The sequence below is a fragment of the Pyxicephalus adspersus genome, chromosome 5 (assembly GCF_032062135.1).
Source record: "Pyxicephalus adspersus chromosome 5, UCB_Pads_2.0, whole genome shotgun sequence".
Lineage (NCBI taxonomy): Eukaryota > Metazoa > Chordata > Amphibia > Anura > Pyxicephalidae > Pyxicephalus > Pyxicephalus adspersus.
In genome coordinates this window covers 19,757,230-19,776,825 of record NC_092862.1, presented here as the reverse complement: position 1 = coordinate 19,776,825, position 19,596 = coordinate 19,757,230, and the positions used below count along the sequence as shown (strand labels likewise).

Below are 19,596 nucleotides of genomic sequence, written 5' to 3'. Positions count from 1 at the left end.
CTGTTGTACCCCTTAACTGTAAATATGTGTGATAGTTACTACACATCTATTTTCTGCTTCAAAAGCCTGTGATATTATTTGAAGATTATTTTAATGTCACATGGCAGAACCACCTTCATTCTCCTATATTTTTAGCTATATTGTCAAGGGCTTACATTTAGGGACTCGGAGCTCTGTGAGCTCTGTTTTATGGGGACAAGTCTCAATGGACCAGTCTCAAATGGGGGTATAGTTATAATCAATTAGCTGTGTAAGTGTTGAAACATTTGCGCATAGAGAGAACAGAACATCCCTTTTTGTGTGTAAAGTATTTTCCATTATCTATCTTTTTATAGCATTTCCTCAAAGGTTATTTGTATTTTTGTTGAATGAATTGCTATTCAATTTGGTTATAAATATACCCCATAGTGTGGTATGCCTTTGTGTTGTGAATAGGTAACTATGCATTACTTACAATACATATAGCTCCTCCTCCGCCATCTTGGTAAAAAAAATTGGCTTTGCCTCTTCATGTCAGAACTAAGAGTTATGAGAAAATGATGGGGGACAGTTGGAAAATATGCTAAAATAATAGGGGGGGAGGGGTGACAGTTGGAAGTTATGCTAAAATAAAATAGGGGGGGGAGGGCAGTTGGAAGTTATGCTAAAATGTTTAGGGGGAGTGGGCAAGTTGGAAGGTTTACCATAATGATGGGGAGGAGCAATGGTAGGTTATGCCAAAATATGAGTAGACATTTAGTATTTAAACCAATATGGAGCAGTTGGAATTTATATCAAAATAATGGCAGGACAGTTAAATGTTCAATCAGAATGATTGGGGAATAGCTAGTTGTTGTGCTAAAACTATGAGGACTTTTATGTAAATAATTTTGCAGGGCATTTGGGACTTATGGTACAACAGTGGGTTGAACAATTTTTCATGCCCTGTTAGCAATGTTCACTTTGGTTATAGTAGTTACTGTTATTACTTATTAATACATTTATATATATGTATTAGTTACCTAAGCTCTGATTCTTATTCTTACATCTATGTATCTCAAATTTTTGGAACACTTACCTGTTCAGAATATGAAAAGCACACATTTTGAAGTATTTGACAATTATATTTATATTTAATAATTAATGCGTCAAGGCACAATGCCTCAGAACACTTGAGACTGTATAGTTGGCAGAATTTTAGAGGAATTTCTGTGGAATTATTTTGCTTCTCCACTTCAGCATGTATTGCGTAAAACAGTTACAGTACGGTCACTCAGGACCAAAATGACTTACATGTTTATTATATTCAAAAACTAGCTTGAAATTCTGAATGTTTCCTAATATTCTTTATTGCCTATTCAGTATGTTTGTTATTCTGCAATTCTTTGTTAGTATTTGCACTTTTTTGACATTGTATTTCGAGTTTTATGTGAGCCTTTTACCATAGCAAAGAATCACACCCAACATATATCTGTGAGAAGACTGTATTTATTTGCCTTTCTTGTTGCTTTGCTCCTAATGCCTTATTGTAGTACATTCAGTAGAAATAGTCATTTGAAGATCTTCTGGTAAACAGACACATCCAGGGATGTCAGTCACCTCTGTCCCTCACAGCTCTTATTGGTTCTTTCTGCCAACTCTCACTTTTCATTCACTTCAACCATTGATATTTCAAGAAACAAATATTTCCAAAAACACATTTTCAAAAGAATATAGTCTCCCTGAAGGTTGGATACGGTTGTATTTGATGTTTTACATTTAAAGCGGAAGTAAACACAAAACAAAAAATTCACACACCTTCAGTCCCACAGATCAGTCTATCTGTCCGGAGTTTTCTTCCATTGGGTCCCGCAACCTCCCGGTATCTAGCTTCAGCCTGGCGCAGAAGGAGAGCCAGGTGCCAACATCTTCTCCTCTCTTCCTACATCACCAGATCCCGTAGTGCGCAGGCACGAGATTGGATGATGTAGAGTGGGAATAAACTTGCCGATCTCACTATGCATGCCTAGGCATTCAAGAATTAAGGGGGCAGTGCTGCACCCCTTTTTTTTTTTTTTTTTTTTTAAAAAGGGTGTTGCAATTAAAAAAAAAACACTAACAATAGTTTTTTTACTTTATATAAAAGGGCTGTCTACCCTTTTATGTAAAGTAAAAGTTCTGAGTTTAGATACGCTTTAAACAAAACCCACAGTTGACCTTCCTATGCATGTTCATGTCAATAATACCCTTCTTGGCTTAGAGGTGAAAAGCTAGGGAGTTTGGTAAGGGAAAGTAGAACAGAAAATAAACACCCAACATCAGGCATAAAGTGCAGTACATCTGTCCAGTGTGAATCATTTGTTTAGCTGTTTTAGCAGTATGGAATTATACCAGCTAATTCTGCAGCCACTCTAATATAAAACCTGTAGTCCTACTGTGATTTTCCTGGGGATGTGAAATATCCCTAAAACCTGCTAAAATCAGCTAACACCAGCTATAAAAAAAATCCAGTTTTCCTAAATTTGGATTAAAGTCATAGAGTACTTTTGTGCATGACAAAAATTACCATACAAAGTCAAATATGAGCCTATATGAGTATGAGAAGAACTCCCCATGATATTAAAATGGTTGTCTTGACTATAAGATAAGGAGGAGTTGATTTGATTACCTGTCCTGGTTCGAATTGCCTGGTCTCTTTATTTTCTTCAATTGATATTTTTTTGTCATTTGTTAAGATCAAATCATTCATAATTATAGCAGCCAGAAGAGTACACTAACATTGTAAACTGCAACTTTGATTGATGCGGCTGGTCAGGTGGACAGGCAATGGCTCAAAACTAGGTCAGGTAAGCTATACCAATTCCACAGACACTGGAATATAACTAGAATTTAAAATTTTGATTATGAGAAAAAAATGTTGGCTTTTTTATATATTTATATAAATATTGTATGTAACAATAAAAAGACACCTTTGGGTTATTGTTACTGCTAATGCATCCTTTTTTTTTTGCAGTTTACTTAACAGATGAAGCAAACCATTTCTAATTTGATTTTTGTTATTAGAAGCTTATTGTTCTTGCTTACAATGACACGTTAAGAAAGATCCACTTTTTCCCCCTCCCTTGCTGAAAAGGTAAAAGAAATGTAGAGAAAATGCAGAGTACTTCAAACTTTGTGGGGAAATAATGCAGGATCACCTTCATAGTTAGATTTGAATATTGGGTCTCAATGATCTGTAGTTACGACTCTGCTCTGGGTCACAAAAAGCAATGAAAGTTACCAGAGCAGCGTAGCAAGTAGTCAACTATTCTCAAACAGAAATGTCAACAGTGTTGACACTTGTATTTCCTTCATGACAGGTTCTCTTTAATTTACTAAAGCTGATTATTATAGGGATTTTAGTCTGCAGCACACAATGGTGCCTTGCGGTTTTATTTCTGTTTTATCTTTTGTAATTCTCCCTGTTCTTGTATGACATTGCAGTAACTTTGAAAATTAATGTAGGCAGTCAATTTGTAGCTGCCAAGATAATTTCCATGCCACTGATATGGAGTCCTGATTATGCCAAAGCGGTGCTTCGTTATTGATACTGCAATACTTCTCTTCAATTTTTAACCGCGGCTAGAAGTACTAAACTAAAGGCAGCAGATTCTTTATGGAGTCTTCAGAAAAGCTTTTATTTAGATCATATGATGCACATCAAGATTTATCCTGCATCCTCACCTTTCTATGCAGCTATTCACAGCAAATAAATTAAACCCAATATCCTGCTTATAAGAGCTCTTTTTTTTATTTATGATCGCTCCATAGGGTCTCAAAGCCATATTGTAGCTCCCAAGCAGGAAACGGGAAACTATACATCTCAGCAGACTTAAGACGAAGGGTGTTGTGGATTTTGTAACACAGGCATGGATGTGTACCCCATTGTTATGATAGTTTTTATTTATAGTTAATTTATCATCACTGTGTCATTTTATGGGCCACTTAAACAAAACTTCCAAGCTAATTTGAGCAAATTTGGCTAGTAGTTAGTCAGCTGGACTTGTTTTGTAATATTGGAGATGTTATACAGTTTATCCTTGCCACCAGTTCTAATGAGTGTCATAAACATCAACACAGTACATTTGATGGTCAAAGCTGTTTTTAGCACCTAAAGCCATCACTATAAGGGTCTATACAAATATTTGCACTTTAGGTGCACATCCTAAAATTCATAAGCATTAAAGTCTTGCATTCTGAAATTTGAAACTTTTAAATTTATTGCTATGTTGTAGTTGAAGGGATGAGCAGTTCATAAAATAGTCTGTGACCTGCAGGAAGAAGCTGCGTTATTGTACTAGTGAAACAAATTTTAAAATTAGTACTCTGAATGCTTACTGTTACAGCAATCACTGAGTCGAAAGCTGGTATGTGCAACTTCTATTGTGGAACTTTGGCAGTCCTGCTGGTAGTACACTCAGTGTAGCCAGTGTATAATTCTTGGAGCTGAAAGCTCTAGACTTCGCTGTCGTATAGCGATGGATGAACTTGCCCAAGTACCACCACTAATACCCACCAACCAATAGAAATGCTGTCTGCCATGTACAGTAGCAACAGGCTTCTGACAGCATCCCTGTTGGCTTATAAATTAGCTGTTGTTCGTTGTTCCCCCACAGGAATGTTACTATATATTTGCTCACTTAGCATACTGTGAAGCCAACCATAAGTCATCCCTACTGCTGGTAAATTTACCCATGCAGTAGGGTCTTCTTTCCGAACTGCATAGGTTAAATACTTACTCCCCCAGTATGTGGCGCTCTTTTTCACTGTCTTACGCTCTGTAATGTAAGCAGGCCCTAGCCCACTTCCAGTACGATTCAGGTCTGCCACTCTTGCCTTGTACCTGATGACACCAGAGAGCTGTGAGTGGCTGGGCAGCAAACTAAACCAGCTTTAGGGACCAGTTGCACAGGGAAGAGAAAGTGTGGTGGAGCAAGAAAGAGGGTACATTTAAATATTTCTACTTATTCTGTTTTATTCCCCTAGCTAAACTGGGGTAACCCAAGCATTGTCAATGGACTGGGAGTAGTAGTAACTGCTGCATGGGTAAATATAACAGCAGCCTAAAATTGGACTTTAAAGCAGAACTAAAGCCACAGTGGGTCCCTGCTTTTGCCATAATATGCACTTGCAAGTATACAAATATATAGCTCTGGGTACTCCGGTTTCCTCCTACATTGCAAAATTATGCAGTTAGCTTAGTTGGATTCTCCCTAAAAAATGTCCTTAGACTGTATTGATGAGGGAAAGCTAGTGATATGACTATGGACTACAGCGCTGTGTAATATGTCGGCACTATATAAATACTGTGCTATAGCTAATAGCTTTGAGGCTCAAAGCAAAAATAGTGCCTAGGCTCTGGATTTTCACTGCTATTTTTTAAGAGGAATTCAAGAAAAGGTCAATTTTACTGGGTACTGCTGAGGCACAATTTATATTTCTAGATGTTCAATAAACCCAAACAACTCTTGACTTTATGAGTTCAACTGAAATTTAAGAGTAGGTGCACTATAAAAAGTCCTCACCTCCCCCACTCTGCAGACCCTCCTTATTCTTACACATAATAATGTTAATCTCGCTGGATGATTTAAAAGGGCCGGGCAATGCTTTACCTAAGTTTTGGCTGTAGCTTTATTCTCCTCTTTGTGGTCATGGGGATAGTAAGGGGATCCTGATAGCAAAAGAATAAATGGTAGTAATGTAGAATATTAAATATTATACGTATTGCTACATTTTCTTTTTAACCACTCATATCTTTTATTATTTTCCCCATTAGGTAATCTCAGTCATTTTAATTGAAAAAGATAATTACAGAGCCTTGTATTCTGAGAAAAAAACTGTCTACAGTCTATAATTACGATACAGAACTTTACAAAATGCACGTCTCTCCTTTACCTCCTATTCTAGAAAAGATCAGCAAGGTAGGGCGAAATCAGCGATAATAGGATAGAAATGGCATGATTTAGCCTCACGTTTATACTTATGCAGGAAAATGTCACATTCTAATTATTATCATTATGCTTTCTTTTGCTGCACAATATGGAAGACTTGTAAGAATAATATAATGGTACATCGGTTATCAAACACAGATTAGCATCAGCAGGTTTTGTATAGAGGATAGGCTCTGATTTGATTTAGCTGATGATAAATAAAATAAAATAGCTTTATATGGCATTTTAAAATGTTTTACATAATTGCTAAAAGCCCTTGGTTTTAGGGATAGGTCTTGTTTTTGGAAAATTCTTTGGCCCCACCATTTCATTTTTAAAATCTAAATCTTTGCACAGATAAAATTAATTGTGAATTAAGTTGCATTTATGAATAAAAATGAATATAAAAAAGAATATAAAAATGAATATAAAAAAACAATATTCCTAATACCATAATGTATTATATTAATGATTTGATGTAAAAATTGAAGGCTTTTTTTTCTGATGAACAAAAGTATAACTATAGATTGCTGGGCGCCTTGCAAAGCTTAAAATGGGGCAAAGGAGAAATACAGTTGGTATGTGGTAACAGTATAAATAATCATGTAAGAGATCAGTGTAGTCATCTGGGTATCAGCACCTACTGCATGTATTGTCTGGGGATCAGATCTGTTATAGGCTGACACTTTCTATGAATTAGAGCTGTTACTTTGGTCTGTTGTTGCCAATTATTTATACCCTTGTTTCTCATCCAGATTTATGTGGCATTCCCAGGGTTCCTCTTGAGGTTGCAAGGGGTTCCTTGAGCAATTTGTGCCCCTAAGGTCAGTTTATCTGACACCAATGATCTTTTTTGGCTATCTGTAAGGGTGACATTCTTCCCACGGGCCAGCAATGTAGGGGCATTCTGTCTATTGACCAAGCTAATGTACTGTGAGCTGTGAATATAGTAATCATAGTAGGGGTTCCTGAAATTTATTTTAAGGGTTCCCCTATGTTAATAAGATTGAGAAAGGCTGATCTACACAATCTAATAATAGGGAAAACAACGTTGTTCAGGCGTTCTGGCAACATGTACCACACAATCTCCTTCCACAAACCTCTGTCATACCAGATATGGTAAAGGTTGCACACAACAAAACACTGGCACACAGTGAGTTATTCTATAGTGGGCACTGTGTTCTCATTATGGGCCTAATTTATTAACTTTCTCCAGAGCTGGAGAGGATACACTTTCATCAGTGAACCTGGGTGATGCATCAAACCTGGAATGGATTTCCTAAAAGTCATTTGTTTGCAAATATTTTCAATCCTGGACCAGAATTTTCAATCCATTCCAGAATTGCTGGATCACCCAGGTTTGCTGATGCAAGTTTATCGTCTCCAGTCTTGGAGAGCTTTAATAAATCAGGTCTATTTTGTTGGACACAGGTAGGAGCTCTGTCTGTAGGCCTGCTTGATCCCTGGGTTCTGTTACTTTTCTCTACTTGCTGTAGGTGGGCTTAATAGATACCATATCTAGACAATGAGATATATAGATGCTGAGAGACATAGACAGTACAGAGAGAAGAGGGGCTGTAAGCCAGTGCACTGCTTTCTCCCTGGAGTTGACAATGGCTCAAAACAGCCCCTCCTATCCTTTCCCTCATCTCCTTGTTCCTCCTTTCCTCACTCCACTCTTAATTTACCTTGCCCCATTCTTCTACTTCCCCCGTCCCAGGAGTGGGTAAATACACTTAATTTTTTGTAAAAATTTTAACTGAATAATTTCTTAGTCACTATTCTCAATTCCTTTTTTAGTAAATTAGAATCTTTAGGTTAGCAGTTGTTCATCTGAAAAAAGTCACACGAATAATAATAATTCTACATGTGTGCATGGTGAAAGTACTTAGCGTTGGGAACAATACTAGTAAATTAGAACCTTCTAACGTAATATAGTATATTTTCTCAATTTAGAGACACTGGTATTGTAGAGGAAGAAAATATACAAAATGTTCTCAATTATATCTCAATATGAATCATGACACTCATAGCATCGTTCCAGATGTCATACTATTGACTTATTTGCTAAAAATACCCCTTCACGAATTTCAGCACTAGAACCTAAATAAAGAGCATTCATCAATGGACAATGGTGAAAGCTTCAGTTTGAAAATGCCGTATATAAACACAATGAGCTGGGCACAGTGCAGCATTACATGGTTTTTGTGGACAATCAATGGGCCTTGTCCTTTAGTGAACATGAGGCTTACAGGCATCTAGAAGCCATTTTTGTAGACTAAGGTAACATGAAAGAATACTTTCTATTAGCTAACCAGAAAACAGTGCATTGTTGGTATTATGTTCTGAACCCTATAACTGTTCTGTCCTCTAGCTGCATATTAGCATGTGTGTATTGACATGCTGCCTTAATACAGCCCAGTGGCAATAAGCCAGCCATTAAACTTTCAGTCTTGCTTACTTTAATTTTACTCCTTGCAGACTGCTTCTCACAGTGGTCCTGATTTATTAAAGCTTTCCAAGACTTGAGAAGATAGACTATCATAGATCGCTAACTAGGTGATCTAGCAGATCTCTAATGAATTTCTTTCAAATTAAATACATTTGTGATTAGTTGGCAAATGTTTTAAATCCTGGACCAGATCCATTCCAGGTTTGTTTGATCAGCCAGGTTTTGCCATGATAGTCTATTTTCTCCAGTTGATGCAATTTAAAAGATCCTGTCTCCTGTCTGGAACATATCCTGCATTTTTCCCCCCTTTATTTCCCTGCCTCACTGTCCTTGGCCCACCTCTTTCAGTCATGAAGGTTTGCCTCTACTTTAGAGTGACATTGCCACATTCAAAAAAAATGTAAAGAAAAGAACCCACTGTATAACCAGCAAAAAATGCTTAACTATCCCCCCCCCCCGCCCACACTGCAGCGAACTCCTCTGCAGCGAGGACAACATTTTGTTTGAAAATCTTTTACATTCAACACTTCCAGTTGCATAGCCCACTGCATTCTCTGGCTTTTTGCCACTTTATTACAGCACACAGAGGGCAACAGAAGAAACCACAAAATACAATAGGGGAGCAGGTATCTGACACATGCAGAAATGGTATGTATGCTGAATACCACTTCACTTTAGAGTTCAATGATGTGGACAGCAGCACAGATAATGTAATAATAGTTTTTTTATTTTCATCAGAGTCACTTTAATGAAAATTGGATGGAAAAAAAACATCTTTACTATAGCAGAACATTGCACCAAAATAGACATATAGGTAACATATGTGCTGTGGTGTTCTATAATTAGGTTTTATGTTGCCATTTATTCCATATACTCTTTAGAACGAATGGCAACAAATATATAGTACAGCACACATTTTTACTTGGGTTTTCATACCTCTTACCGTGCACACCTAGATGTGAATCTGGTCCAAAAGGCTAATCCTATACATAGCTGAGAGGGTGTCCACTCTGGGTACATGTATTTTAACTTCTTCACTCGTATGAAATGTATGCTTTTGCTCCTAGGGAGTTAATAAGAGAAAATGGGGGCTATCTACTACATTTAAATATATATAATGACATAGAAGATCTCATTACTACAAGTGTTTTATATAATATACACTGCACACACCTTCACATAGGAATATATATTTAATCAAGACTTAGACAGTATACATGACTTGTGTGGTAATAATTTAATATAACTTAGTACCCAGGAGCATACAGTGATTGGATGGCAGTATTTAATTAGCTGGTTTATGTGACTACACACACATATTTCTTTATTATACATACTAATTAAAACTGTCTCATCCTACTCATGAAATCCCTATAGCTGTTAATATTCTTATTAGAATGGCATAGAATCTTAGCTTCAGAAAATGCAGGACATTCTCTAGTGTTAACATTGCCCTTTGGTGTACATCCCCTTCCAAGTATAACATCCTTCCAATAATGTCATCATCTTATCAACACTCTGTTACCATAGTATGGTCTTCTACAATAGCAGCCAAAAATACAATGTCCTCTTCAACAGCTGCTTCCCATCATTAGAGTCAGCAGATTCGTTTGCATAGGTCATTTTTACTCTCATGACAGCTTCCAGGCAATAGGGGGAGCTCTAGGATTTAAACCAGGGGCCAGAAATCTTGTGTTTCTATGGTCTTCCCCCAGTTCTCTTCTAGATGACATCCATTCCACTTGGAGTGAGGAAAAGCATAGACACAAATTCATTTCTTGAATTTCTATTTCTATTTTATAAAGTGGAGTTGGGTTTTTTTTTTCTCAGTATTTCTCAGTATAACAATATTTATTACAAGTGCTTTAGGGTATACCTGGGGCTTAACTTCCCATGTAAGGTGCCCTCAGTTAGAGCACAGGGCATGTGCCTTAAAGTGTTTGATCACATGCTTGATTTATCTTCAGAGCATTCCAGTCAACTATTTTAAAAAGTAGCTGCAAATAACAAAGTTTGATACTTGGCTCACCTCTTTCTACTCCTTTACCTTGCCGTTGACTGTCTAATACAATAGGCTGTCTAACTGGCCAGTAGAAATGGTACATGGGCTGGTAACGGTTGATAACAGAAGTTATCACAATTCACAATTGCAAATCAGAACTGCTTGGTTTTTGGTTCTTAGCACATTGAAGATGCAGTGAGCTTGATTTATTAAAGCTGTCTAAAGCTGGATAGGATACACTTTCATCAGAAAATCGGGGTGATCCAGCAAACCTAGAATGGATCTGGTCCAGGAGTTAAAACATTTGCTAGCAAATAAAAAATCCAGGTGATTCCAGGTTTTTTGGATTACCCCGTTTCACTAATGAAAGTTTATCCTCTCCAGCCCTTGAGAGCTTTAATAAATTAGGCCCAGTGAGCAGCCCTGCACCATCTAGAGCTGCCTGCTTTGTAAACATGATGCCAATTGCAAGGAAAAAATGCATTCATAGGTTTACATTAATGGGTGCACTGGAGCAGAGAGACTGCCATTCCTTCCCCCGATCACCTAATAAAAAGGAGTGCACACCTTAGCAGTGATAGCGTGTGTATGCTAACCCAAGCCCCAAAGAATATTGGCTATTTTGGATATGAGTGGGCAGCATGGTGGCTCAGAGGTTAGCACTCTGGCCTTTGCAGAGCTAGGTCCTAGGTTGGAATCACGGCCAGGGCACTATCTGCATGGAGTTTGCAGGTTCTCCCTGTGTTTGCGTGGGTTTCCTCCCACATTCCAAAAACATGCAGTTAGGCTAATTGACCTTAGACTGTGTTAGAGATTAACATACATAAAGACATTAACATATGATAAAGGTAATTGTAACTTAACCAGTCATTTAGCAAAAAATACCGGCTCTACTGAATGATATAAAGACAGTCAGAAGAGACATCCCACATGTATGGCCATAACAATGAGGCAAAACAGTCGAAACAAAAATCTTGAAATATACTTTTATATAAACTTCTTAGCAATCTGCCTATATGATTCTTTTCCTCTAAAGACCTCTATATCTCTGTGCGGACAATCTTTTATCTCAGAGGACCTTTAAATTTCAGTATAGAAGATCGTTCCCCTCTGAGAACCTATATACCTCAGTACAGATGATTCTTCTCTTCTGAGGATCTTTGTACCACAATACAGATGATCCTTTCTCTCTGAGGACCTTTATATTTCAGTATAGATGATCTTTTCTCTCTGAGGACCTTTAAATCTCAGTACAGATGATCTTTTCCCTCTAAGGATCCCTGTATCTTAGCATAGATGATCCTTTTCCTCTGAGGACCTCAATATCTCATTATGAGTGATCTTTCCCTTCTGTGGACCTCTATATCTCTGTATAGATATTACTTCTGCTCTGGGAACCTCTGTATCTTATCTTGATCTGCACCAATGATGCTGCTTATCTGCCTGTGATTTATCTGTAATAATTTGCTCTCTTTCATGGTCGTTTATCTGTGACAACACAGGAAGCATCAAGAAAATGGATGTTTGTTCACTGTTGGTTTTAAAACCAATGTGTTACCCTCAGGCGTTACTTAGGATACTACATCCTGTCTTTTGTCATTTAAACACTTATAGAGGATAATTTTCTCTAACAAGTCACTTGCTTTCTTCTAGTCAGTGTTCTAAATGCAGGATAGACGTTATCTTATACAGAGATTGGAACTACTTTGTAATACGGAATGTGTGAAATCTGTATGTACCATCTGTTAGTAACTAGGCCACACTCTTTAGGCACTTACTGTGTGCTGTTTGCAGAAACTCAACAGACAGTGCACCATGTTGGATGTATGTTTGACACGCATATGAGTGGGTGGAAAGGACATAGTTGCCAACATTATAACATAATAACCAGAGATACTGGTGTTAATAAGCCTGCAATGTACATATGTCGTATAAAAGGTTATAAAAATGCAAAATATACAGATTAATGTTTTTGTGATGTGCACCTCTGCAATTCAGTAAGATAAAATGACTCACTGGACAGTAAAAATAAAAAAGTAATTCACTGTCCAATGATGAGCTTGGAGCTTGAGTGGTGACATAGGAAGTCATATTGCTGAAACCATAAAAATAATTAAAATGTAACTTTAAAAAATCAAAAATGGTAAGTAAAGACAAAAAGAGCAGCTCAGATTGCAATGTTCACCTTTATTCTAAAAGTTTCGTCCATAGTACTTTTGTTAAGCCACAAGATCTTCAGTCTTCCAGGCTGAATCATGCCAATGTCAATGGATTTAAAAGGTCATACAAATGCCAGCCCTGTCACCAAGACGCCATTCAATCATAGGTTATTGAAGCAAAGATCAGTTATAAGCTAACAAGGGATATAAAGATATGAGTAGGGAGCAGATCCATCAGTCTGCCGCCTTTCTTTTTACTGTCCAATCATATGCTGGGGATGGGGCAAGATGTGCAGCTGCGCTAAACCTGATTTCCAGCTGTGATAGAATATAATTTTTTGGAAGTAAAACATCTCCCATATTTGTATAGCTCTGTTCAATGGTTTCTTTTACCTTAGAGGGTTTGATGCCATCAGTGCCCCTGTTGGGGACATTTCCCCTCTTATTCCAGTGATTTCTGTTAACAGCATAGCAAGGAAATTCCAACTCTCCTCATTCTCAAACAAAAAAAAAATTATTGGGCTTGACATACATATTAATGCTGAAGTTCCAGTTTAATATTATTCAGGCTTAAATATTTATAGAGACACTTCATGCTTTTAAGCTGTTAACCACCAAAATGATATTGCAAGATATTTTACTGATACTGTGTAATTGTTTATATGTTAAAAAAATTATCATCAGCATATTAAAGCTCACCACGCACATTACAATTTGACTTTACAATCTCTCTAAGACCTACCAATGAGTATGTGGAGAACCTACCCAAGTGGGTACAAATTGATCAAATATTTATGTAGATTACAACTTGTATGGTGGGCATAAGGCTTTAACCATTAAAACATGTTAGGAACATCTTATTTTATAATGCATTCTGAATGGAGGCATCAGGATGCTTTGCTTGAATTCCAAGACTTCATGCTGTGTTGGAATTAAGGCAAACCAAAGAGGCATCTTCCAAGGAGAATGGCAATGAAAGGCTTTGTCAGTATGTTAAAAACATTTGCTTAAAATGCTTTAAATTTGCGTGTTTGAAACGGCCCAGAAGCAGTACAGACTAGCACTAATGTAAAATGATGCATTCATAACAGGTTTCAACTGTCTGTAATGTATTTGTGTTTGTAATACTTTCACTGGTTGTCCTAAAAAAACAAAACAAAAAAAAACAGTGGTCAGCAATTTACAGTGCGGTAGGTGGAGATTTACTCCCAAAATCTTCTAAGCAGTGAATCCATACTCTGTTATCATACCCTCCACCTGTATCGGATTCAGGGACTGTCCCACTTTCCTCCTCAGTTTATTTGAGTGGATATTTGCACCTCTAAAAAGGTATCATTTAACTCTTAAAAATGTTATTTTGTAGTAAACCTTATCTCCAGTTTCTTATTTCGTTAAGCCAATATAAAGGAAAAGTAGTGAAAAAAACAAATTGCTATACCCAATCATTTTTGCATGATCATTTTTTTATGGTCTGCAATATGAGGGTGTGGCGGGGGATGTCATTTGTCTACATACTTTGAGATTTAAAGTGTCCTTTTTTTCTTCTCTCTAAATGGGAGCTATGTGGTCTATATACCCTGCCAGCTGTTTATCCCTTGGAGTGGCTGCAGCAAACACTAGCAGGGAAATGTTGATTACTGAAGCTTGTTTGTGCAGCATCATCACACCATGTCCCTTCTTGTGTCAATGTAAGCAGCAGGGCTCCTGGTAACTGGAAAGGACTCAGCATCTCATTTCCAGGCACACTGCGACTTGTTGCCAGAGTCAGGGACCATCAGGAAGTCAGTTAAAAGGAGAAAAGGGAGGAGGGAAATGAGCGTATTGCATTGCTGGCTCATGGATGCTGTGCTAGCTGATTGGTGCCAGGAGAAGAAGAGACAGGAGCTGAGCACAGAGAGCCAGACACACTAGCTGGAGGTAAAGCATGTGTTTCTAGAAGAGAAGCAGCCGCACAGAGGCTAATGCCAAGTACAGCACATCTGTAGAGACACTGGCATTCCATATAGGTGATCTGATCCTGAGCATCTCTTGTCATCTTCCTCTGGCACTGATAGAAGTATAGCACAGGCTGTTCCACTGACCCAAGCTACCAGCTACAAATCTAAGTGTACCAGCTGTACTAGTGCAGGGATCAGTATATGTGGATTGCTGGTAAAGTGAATGCCCAGAACACAACGAATGCTAAAGGGTGCGCCAAGGATTGGCACCAGGCTGTTGGACAGAGAGCAGGTGATCTGCAGCTCTTGGACTTCCTACCTGCTGAGCACCTCAGTCATCCGCCAAGACGCCTCGGATTTTGTACAGGGGTTCGTCCAAGATGGGCAGGGAGCAGAGGCAACAGCGGGAAAGGGCAGCAGGACTCCGCATCCAGCGATCCCAGAGCCGCAGCAGCCTGTCCGCCTCTTTCGAAGCACTAGCCGGATACTTCCCATGTATGAACTCGCTGGAGGAGGATGAAGGTGAGAAAGTAATATTTTGCAGGGACCCAATGACTCTCAATTTTCCTTTCTGCCATGTCACCTGGATTGGTAAATTAATTATGAACATTTGTTAATTTAGTATTCACTAAAAAACCTATAGAAAATATAGGGAAGGGATTTAGCATTCATAAAAGAAGAGAAATTTTAATGTGGATTTAAAACAAAAAAATTGGGAAAGTTCTAAACAGACCAATCCTAAAAATTTACAATTAGTCCCTGCAGTCCCAGATTAGCTGCAAGCTGTGAATTTGATTGGCTGTCTAACAATAACTAATGTACAAATACTAAAATTTCACCTATCTTTTATTTCTGTGGATAGACCCAGGTTTTGGTTATTGATCCTTTGAAATTTGATGTCTCTGATTTTCAGTTCTAACTTCGCCCATAATAATGTTGTTGTTCCTCATATTATACATACATTAATCACTATCCAAATTTTTGGGTTGTTTTATTTGTTAAAATATTTTATTGGATTTAGTTCTTTTAATGCTTTGTTGGGATTTTACCTTGCTGCATTTCAATTTGCCAACTAAAAATATTGGTGCCGAGCTTCTGCTGTAACTTGTCCTGGAAATGATTGCATATGTACTGACACAGACCAAATGCAGCATATAGGAGCCCCAGATTGTAATTACCCTGCTATGTTTGTTCTTCTATTACCTGTAATTTACTTACACAAATAATGGCAAGGAACCCAAAGCATTGTTTTGTTACTAGTTTTAAGAGATTAATTTATCACTGTAACAATTATATTCCAAATCACAATATTTAAAACAGTATTTTTTGTATGCATTCTTATTTTGGGCAGCTGATTTGCACATTTGGAAGAATTGGCTAGGACCTCTGCTGTTCCTAAGTCCAATAGAATATATTACTATTCTGTTATTTCAGCAAATCAGTCTTCATTTGAAGATTCTGCATCAGCACCAATCATTAAATCATCATCTGTCATGCAGCAATTTAAAATGTCTTTTATGTATGGGTGTCCCAAAAAAAATAAATTATGCATAGACGGGATGCAGTGCAGCTCAGGAAATTATTGAGTTAAATGCACTAGTGGCACGGATATGATTTCCGTTTTGGTTGCATCTATACGAAACATAGAATTTCACAAATGAGCTACTGCACTACATTGCTTTTTTACTTCTATACATTTTCTCAACTTACTGTATTGTGTTTTTCTGTTATGTTCTAAACTCGCAGAACTGATATTGGAATAGTTAACAAGATTCATTTAATAGGCACACAAAACACTTGTTTTGGCTGATTCACACTGTGTGGGCTCAGGGTCATTTTGCTGATTCAATTGTTATGGTAATAATACACTGCATTGGATGTATAGCACAGAACATTATTAGAAACACTGTTGCTATACTGAGAACTAAATAGTAATGCAATATCTTGTTGCAGCTAAAAAGGGAATTAAAGTTTGTAAAAAATTTATGGGATGATAAATTGTTTTGGTTTAGTATTGTGGAGGTAACACATTGACCTATCTGCGTATCTATGCATTCGTGCTGAATATTCTATTAACCAAATGGTCAGACAAAGACAAACTGAATATCTGACTTCTGTATCCACTTCAATAATACATACAGCAGGAGAAAATACATACAATGACCAATATTACAAACCTTATCATGTGTTCCTTTCAAACACTGAGACAGATTTAAAGGGTCATTAAAAATGTCATTTTTTATTTCCTTAAAACTGGTTGAATATTTAAAATAGGTCCATGCTAGGGCACATATTCAGCCTTTATTAGGAAATTGGTACAGCCCTGCAGCATCCGCCCAAACTTAAAACTTGGTGTGGCCGACCCTTCATGGTAAACACAGAATATATTCTCCATATCAACAATACATCATTGGTTTTATTGCAAACAAAGCAGCCCACTTGTTAAAATTCAACATTAATTTTTTTAAGTATTCTGATACACATTTATTGCTATTTTTTGCTATATTTTGAAACATATATAGTAATTTAACAACACTTTTTTCTTAATTTATTTATTTATAATAAAAAAAAAAATTCTGTTATTGCTGAAGAGATTTGTAATAATTTTTCATGCCTTATCCCTGGTTTATTCTAATTGAAAACTGGAAAAAGCACACCATAAGATAAAACAGAAATGTTTATCATTGTAGTGACATTTTACTATTTGTTAGCCATGGATAATCTTGAATATTGTCATGAATCACTACATGACTGTGGTAAACTTCACTCAGTTAGCCATTTTTGTTTTTAGGTCCCAGGACCGTAACCATTTTTTTAATGTTATGTTGGTCTTTGTATTATAGGTTTAAGAACCTGCGTCCCAAACTATTATAATCCAGCTTTTTAGTTCTAGCTAAAAATAAGACCAGCCCTAACACTAAAGTATACAAAATGATTACTGTACAAGGCGCAAAATACATTGATCATCCAAAGAACACTTTGAATGGTCAGGTATTTTAAATCAAATGGTTAAAAAGATAACCAGGATCAGAGTGTTACCATATGCATTATATGGAGTAAATTATGCCTAAAACAATCCTCCTAAACCTAATAAAGCCTTATGATTTATTAATGCAGTGTGGCCAGGCTGTATAAACAATAAAAAAATCCGCTCAGGGCTTTCATGCAGCAGCCAACACTCCTGTGGTCCGGCATTGCCTCCTCTGAGCAGTGCAGCAACCAATAGCACCACTTAGACAACAAGAGCACTGCTGACTTGTACCCTGTTTTGGGAGCCGCTGCGGTGCCAGGCCACTCCTTTGTATATTTGAGCCCTGGTTGGATTCTTCAGATTGCTTTAGCACAGGGTGTTTTAACCCTTAGCGAAAATAAAATAACAAATGTATTACTGTATATGAAGCCTGGCCGCATTTACTGTAATAAACCATGGGAGTTCAGTTGGGCTTTAAACTATTCCCTACCCCCATATATAAAATGTACCCCCTATTCTAATTCTGATCTTCCTAACTTAACCCTACATCCCAATACATCCTTAAATTTTGGCCTTAACCTCAGCCTTTTATCCTAATCCAAAAACAAATACCTAGAACAGAACATACATCCCTATAATTCGGTTTAGCTCTAAACTGGAATCTATCACAGGGCAAAGAATGTACACCAAAAAACACAGACTAAATATAATGGCTCATTAATTACATCTACATAACCTCTATTATGTACAGTAAGGCACAAATTATAACTGTAAACCTCACAGCCATATTCAACCAAACAACCACAAGAAGTATGGGTACTGCTAATAAAGGTAATATCTTGCAAAGTCTGTTCTTAAGCTGCGTACACACTTCCAATTTTTGTCGTTGGAAAGGATCTTTCACGATCCTTTCCAACGACAAGGGACTACCCGATGCATGAACGGTGCTGTACATACAGCACCGTTCTTGCTCTATGGAGAGGGGAGGGGGAGAGCGACTGAGCGACACCCTGCTGCGCGCTCTCCCCCTTCCCTTTCATTAGGATCGGTCGTCGTCCATCATCCGTGGATCCGGCAGGTCGGTCGTTCGGACGATGGACGACACCGACTGTACACACGGCAGATTTTCGCCCGATATTTGGCCGATGCCGATTATCGGGCGATAAAAATCTGCCGTGTGTACGTAGTTTTATGTAGGACATTTGTTTTTAAAAGTTGCAAACAGCTGCCATGATTACACTTTTGTTTTCTGCTGCATTTTTTATTTTTATTTTTTTTAATTGTATTTTTTTCTATTTTCTGATCTGTTTAAGCAGCCACCTTATTTTCATAATAAAAGGCTGGCCATCAAAGATTGCTGAAACTTGGGCTGAAGTGGATGTTGGGATTTGTAGCTCCTTTATTCTTGAAGTATCATTGCTTTCCAGCCTCATCATCAAAATAAAAGCTGAACAATTTTTAAAAGAAGAATTATGGCCTTCCATTAAAAAAACAATATTATAAAGTACATCTGTGCTTATAGTTTTCCCTTAGTCCACCTGTAATGTTCCACAATTACCCATTAGGCCTCTCAGTACAGACACCCTAATGCAGCATCCTTTGATGCTGTGCAAATGCTGCTGCATGGCACCTAAATTCATAACAGAGTTAGTACTTCTATGTATGCTTTGTCAGTTTGCACTACAGTGGCATAAAAAAACATGGTGTAGTTTTTTTTTTTGTCGATCAGCACCTGGCCATACCTAGTCCTGCCCAATTCCTTGTGCTATGACATCTCTGCCTGTGTTTCTGAACCCCCTCTCAATATGAGCTGCATTGCCTAGTAGGGGAGTCCTACCACCTACCCATACAGCCCTGACCAACTGTATTTCCCATTTCCATAGATACACTTAAGCTATAACAAACCCCAAGAACAAAACTTCAGTATGTTGCAGCTTACTAGTCATTTTTCATAGCTGTATATCAGTAGTGTGAGATCATTTACATGTTTGCTTCCTCTAGGTGCTAGTTCCAAAAGATTTGGATTATTGTTTGCTGATTCCAGTTATAGTAATGCTTACTTTTGTCCTTGCTAAAAAATTTAAAATGGGGTAGCAAAACTATGCTTCCAACAAGATGGCCACCTTTACAAAGAGATACAAAGTAAAT

The 19,596-nt window shown here is 37.5% G+C and overlaps 1 protein-coding gene across 50 annotated transcripts in view; it reads left to right on the top strand.

Annotated features, from left to right (window-relative positions):
• The window catches only part of RIMS2 (regulating synaptic membrane exocytosis 2), a 384,644-nt gene that overhangs the window by 347,694 nt on the left and 17,354 nt on the right, over positions 1-19,596 (top strand). The window contains exon 1 of one of the 50 annotated variants that reach the window (XM_072410795.1): positions 14,447-14,999. The exons of the other annotated variants lie outside the window; for them this stretch is intronic. Within the exon in view, the coding sequence (XP_072266896.1) occupies positions 14,858-14,999 (142 nt within the window). The 5' untranslated portion in view covers positions 14,447-14,857. Of the gene's footprint in view, positions 1-14,446; positions 15,000-19,596 lie in introns of those variants that run through there. 50 annotated transcript variants of the gene reach the window in all.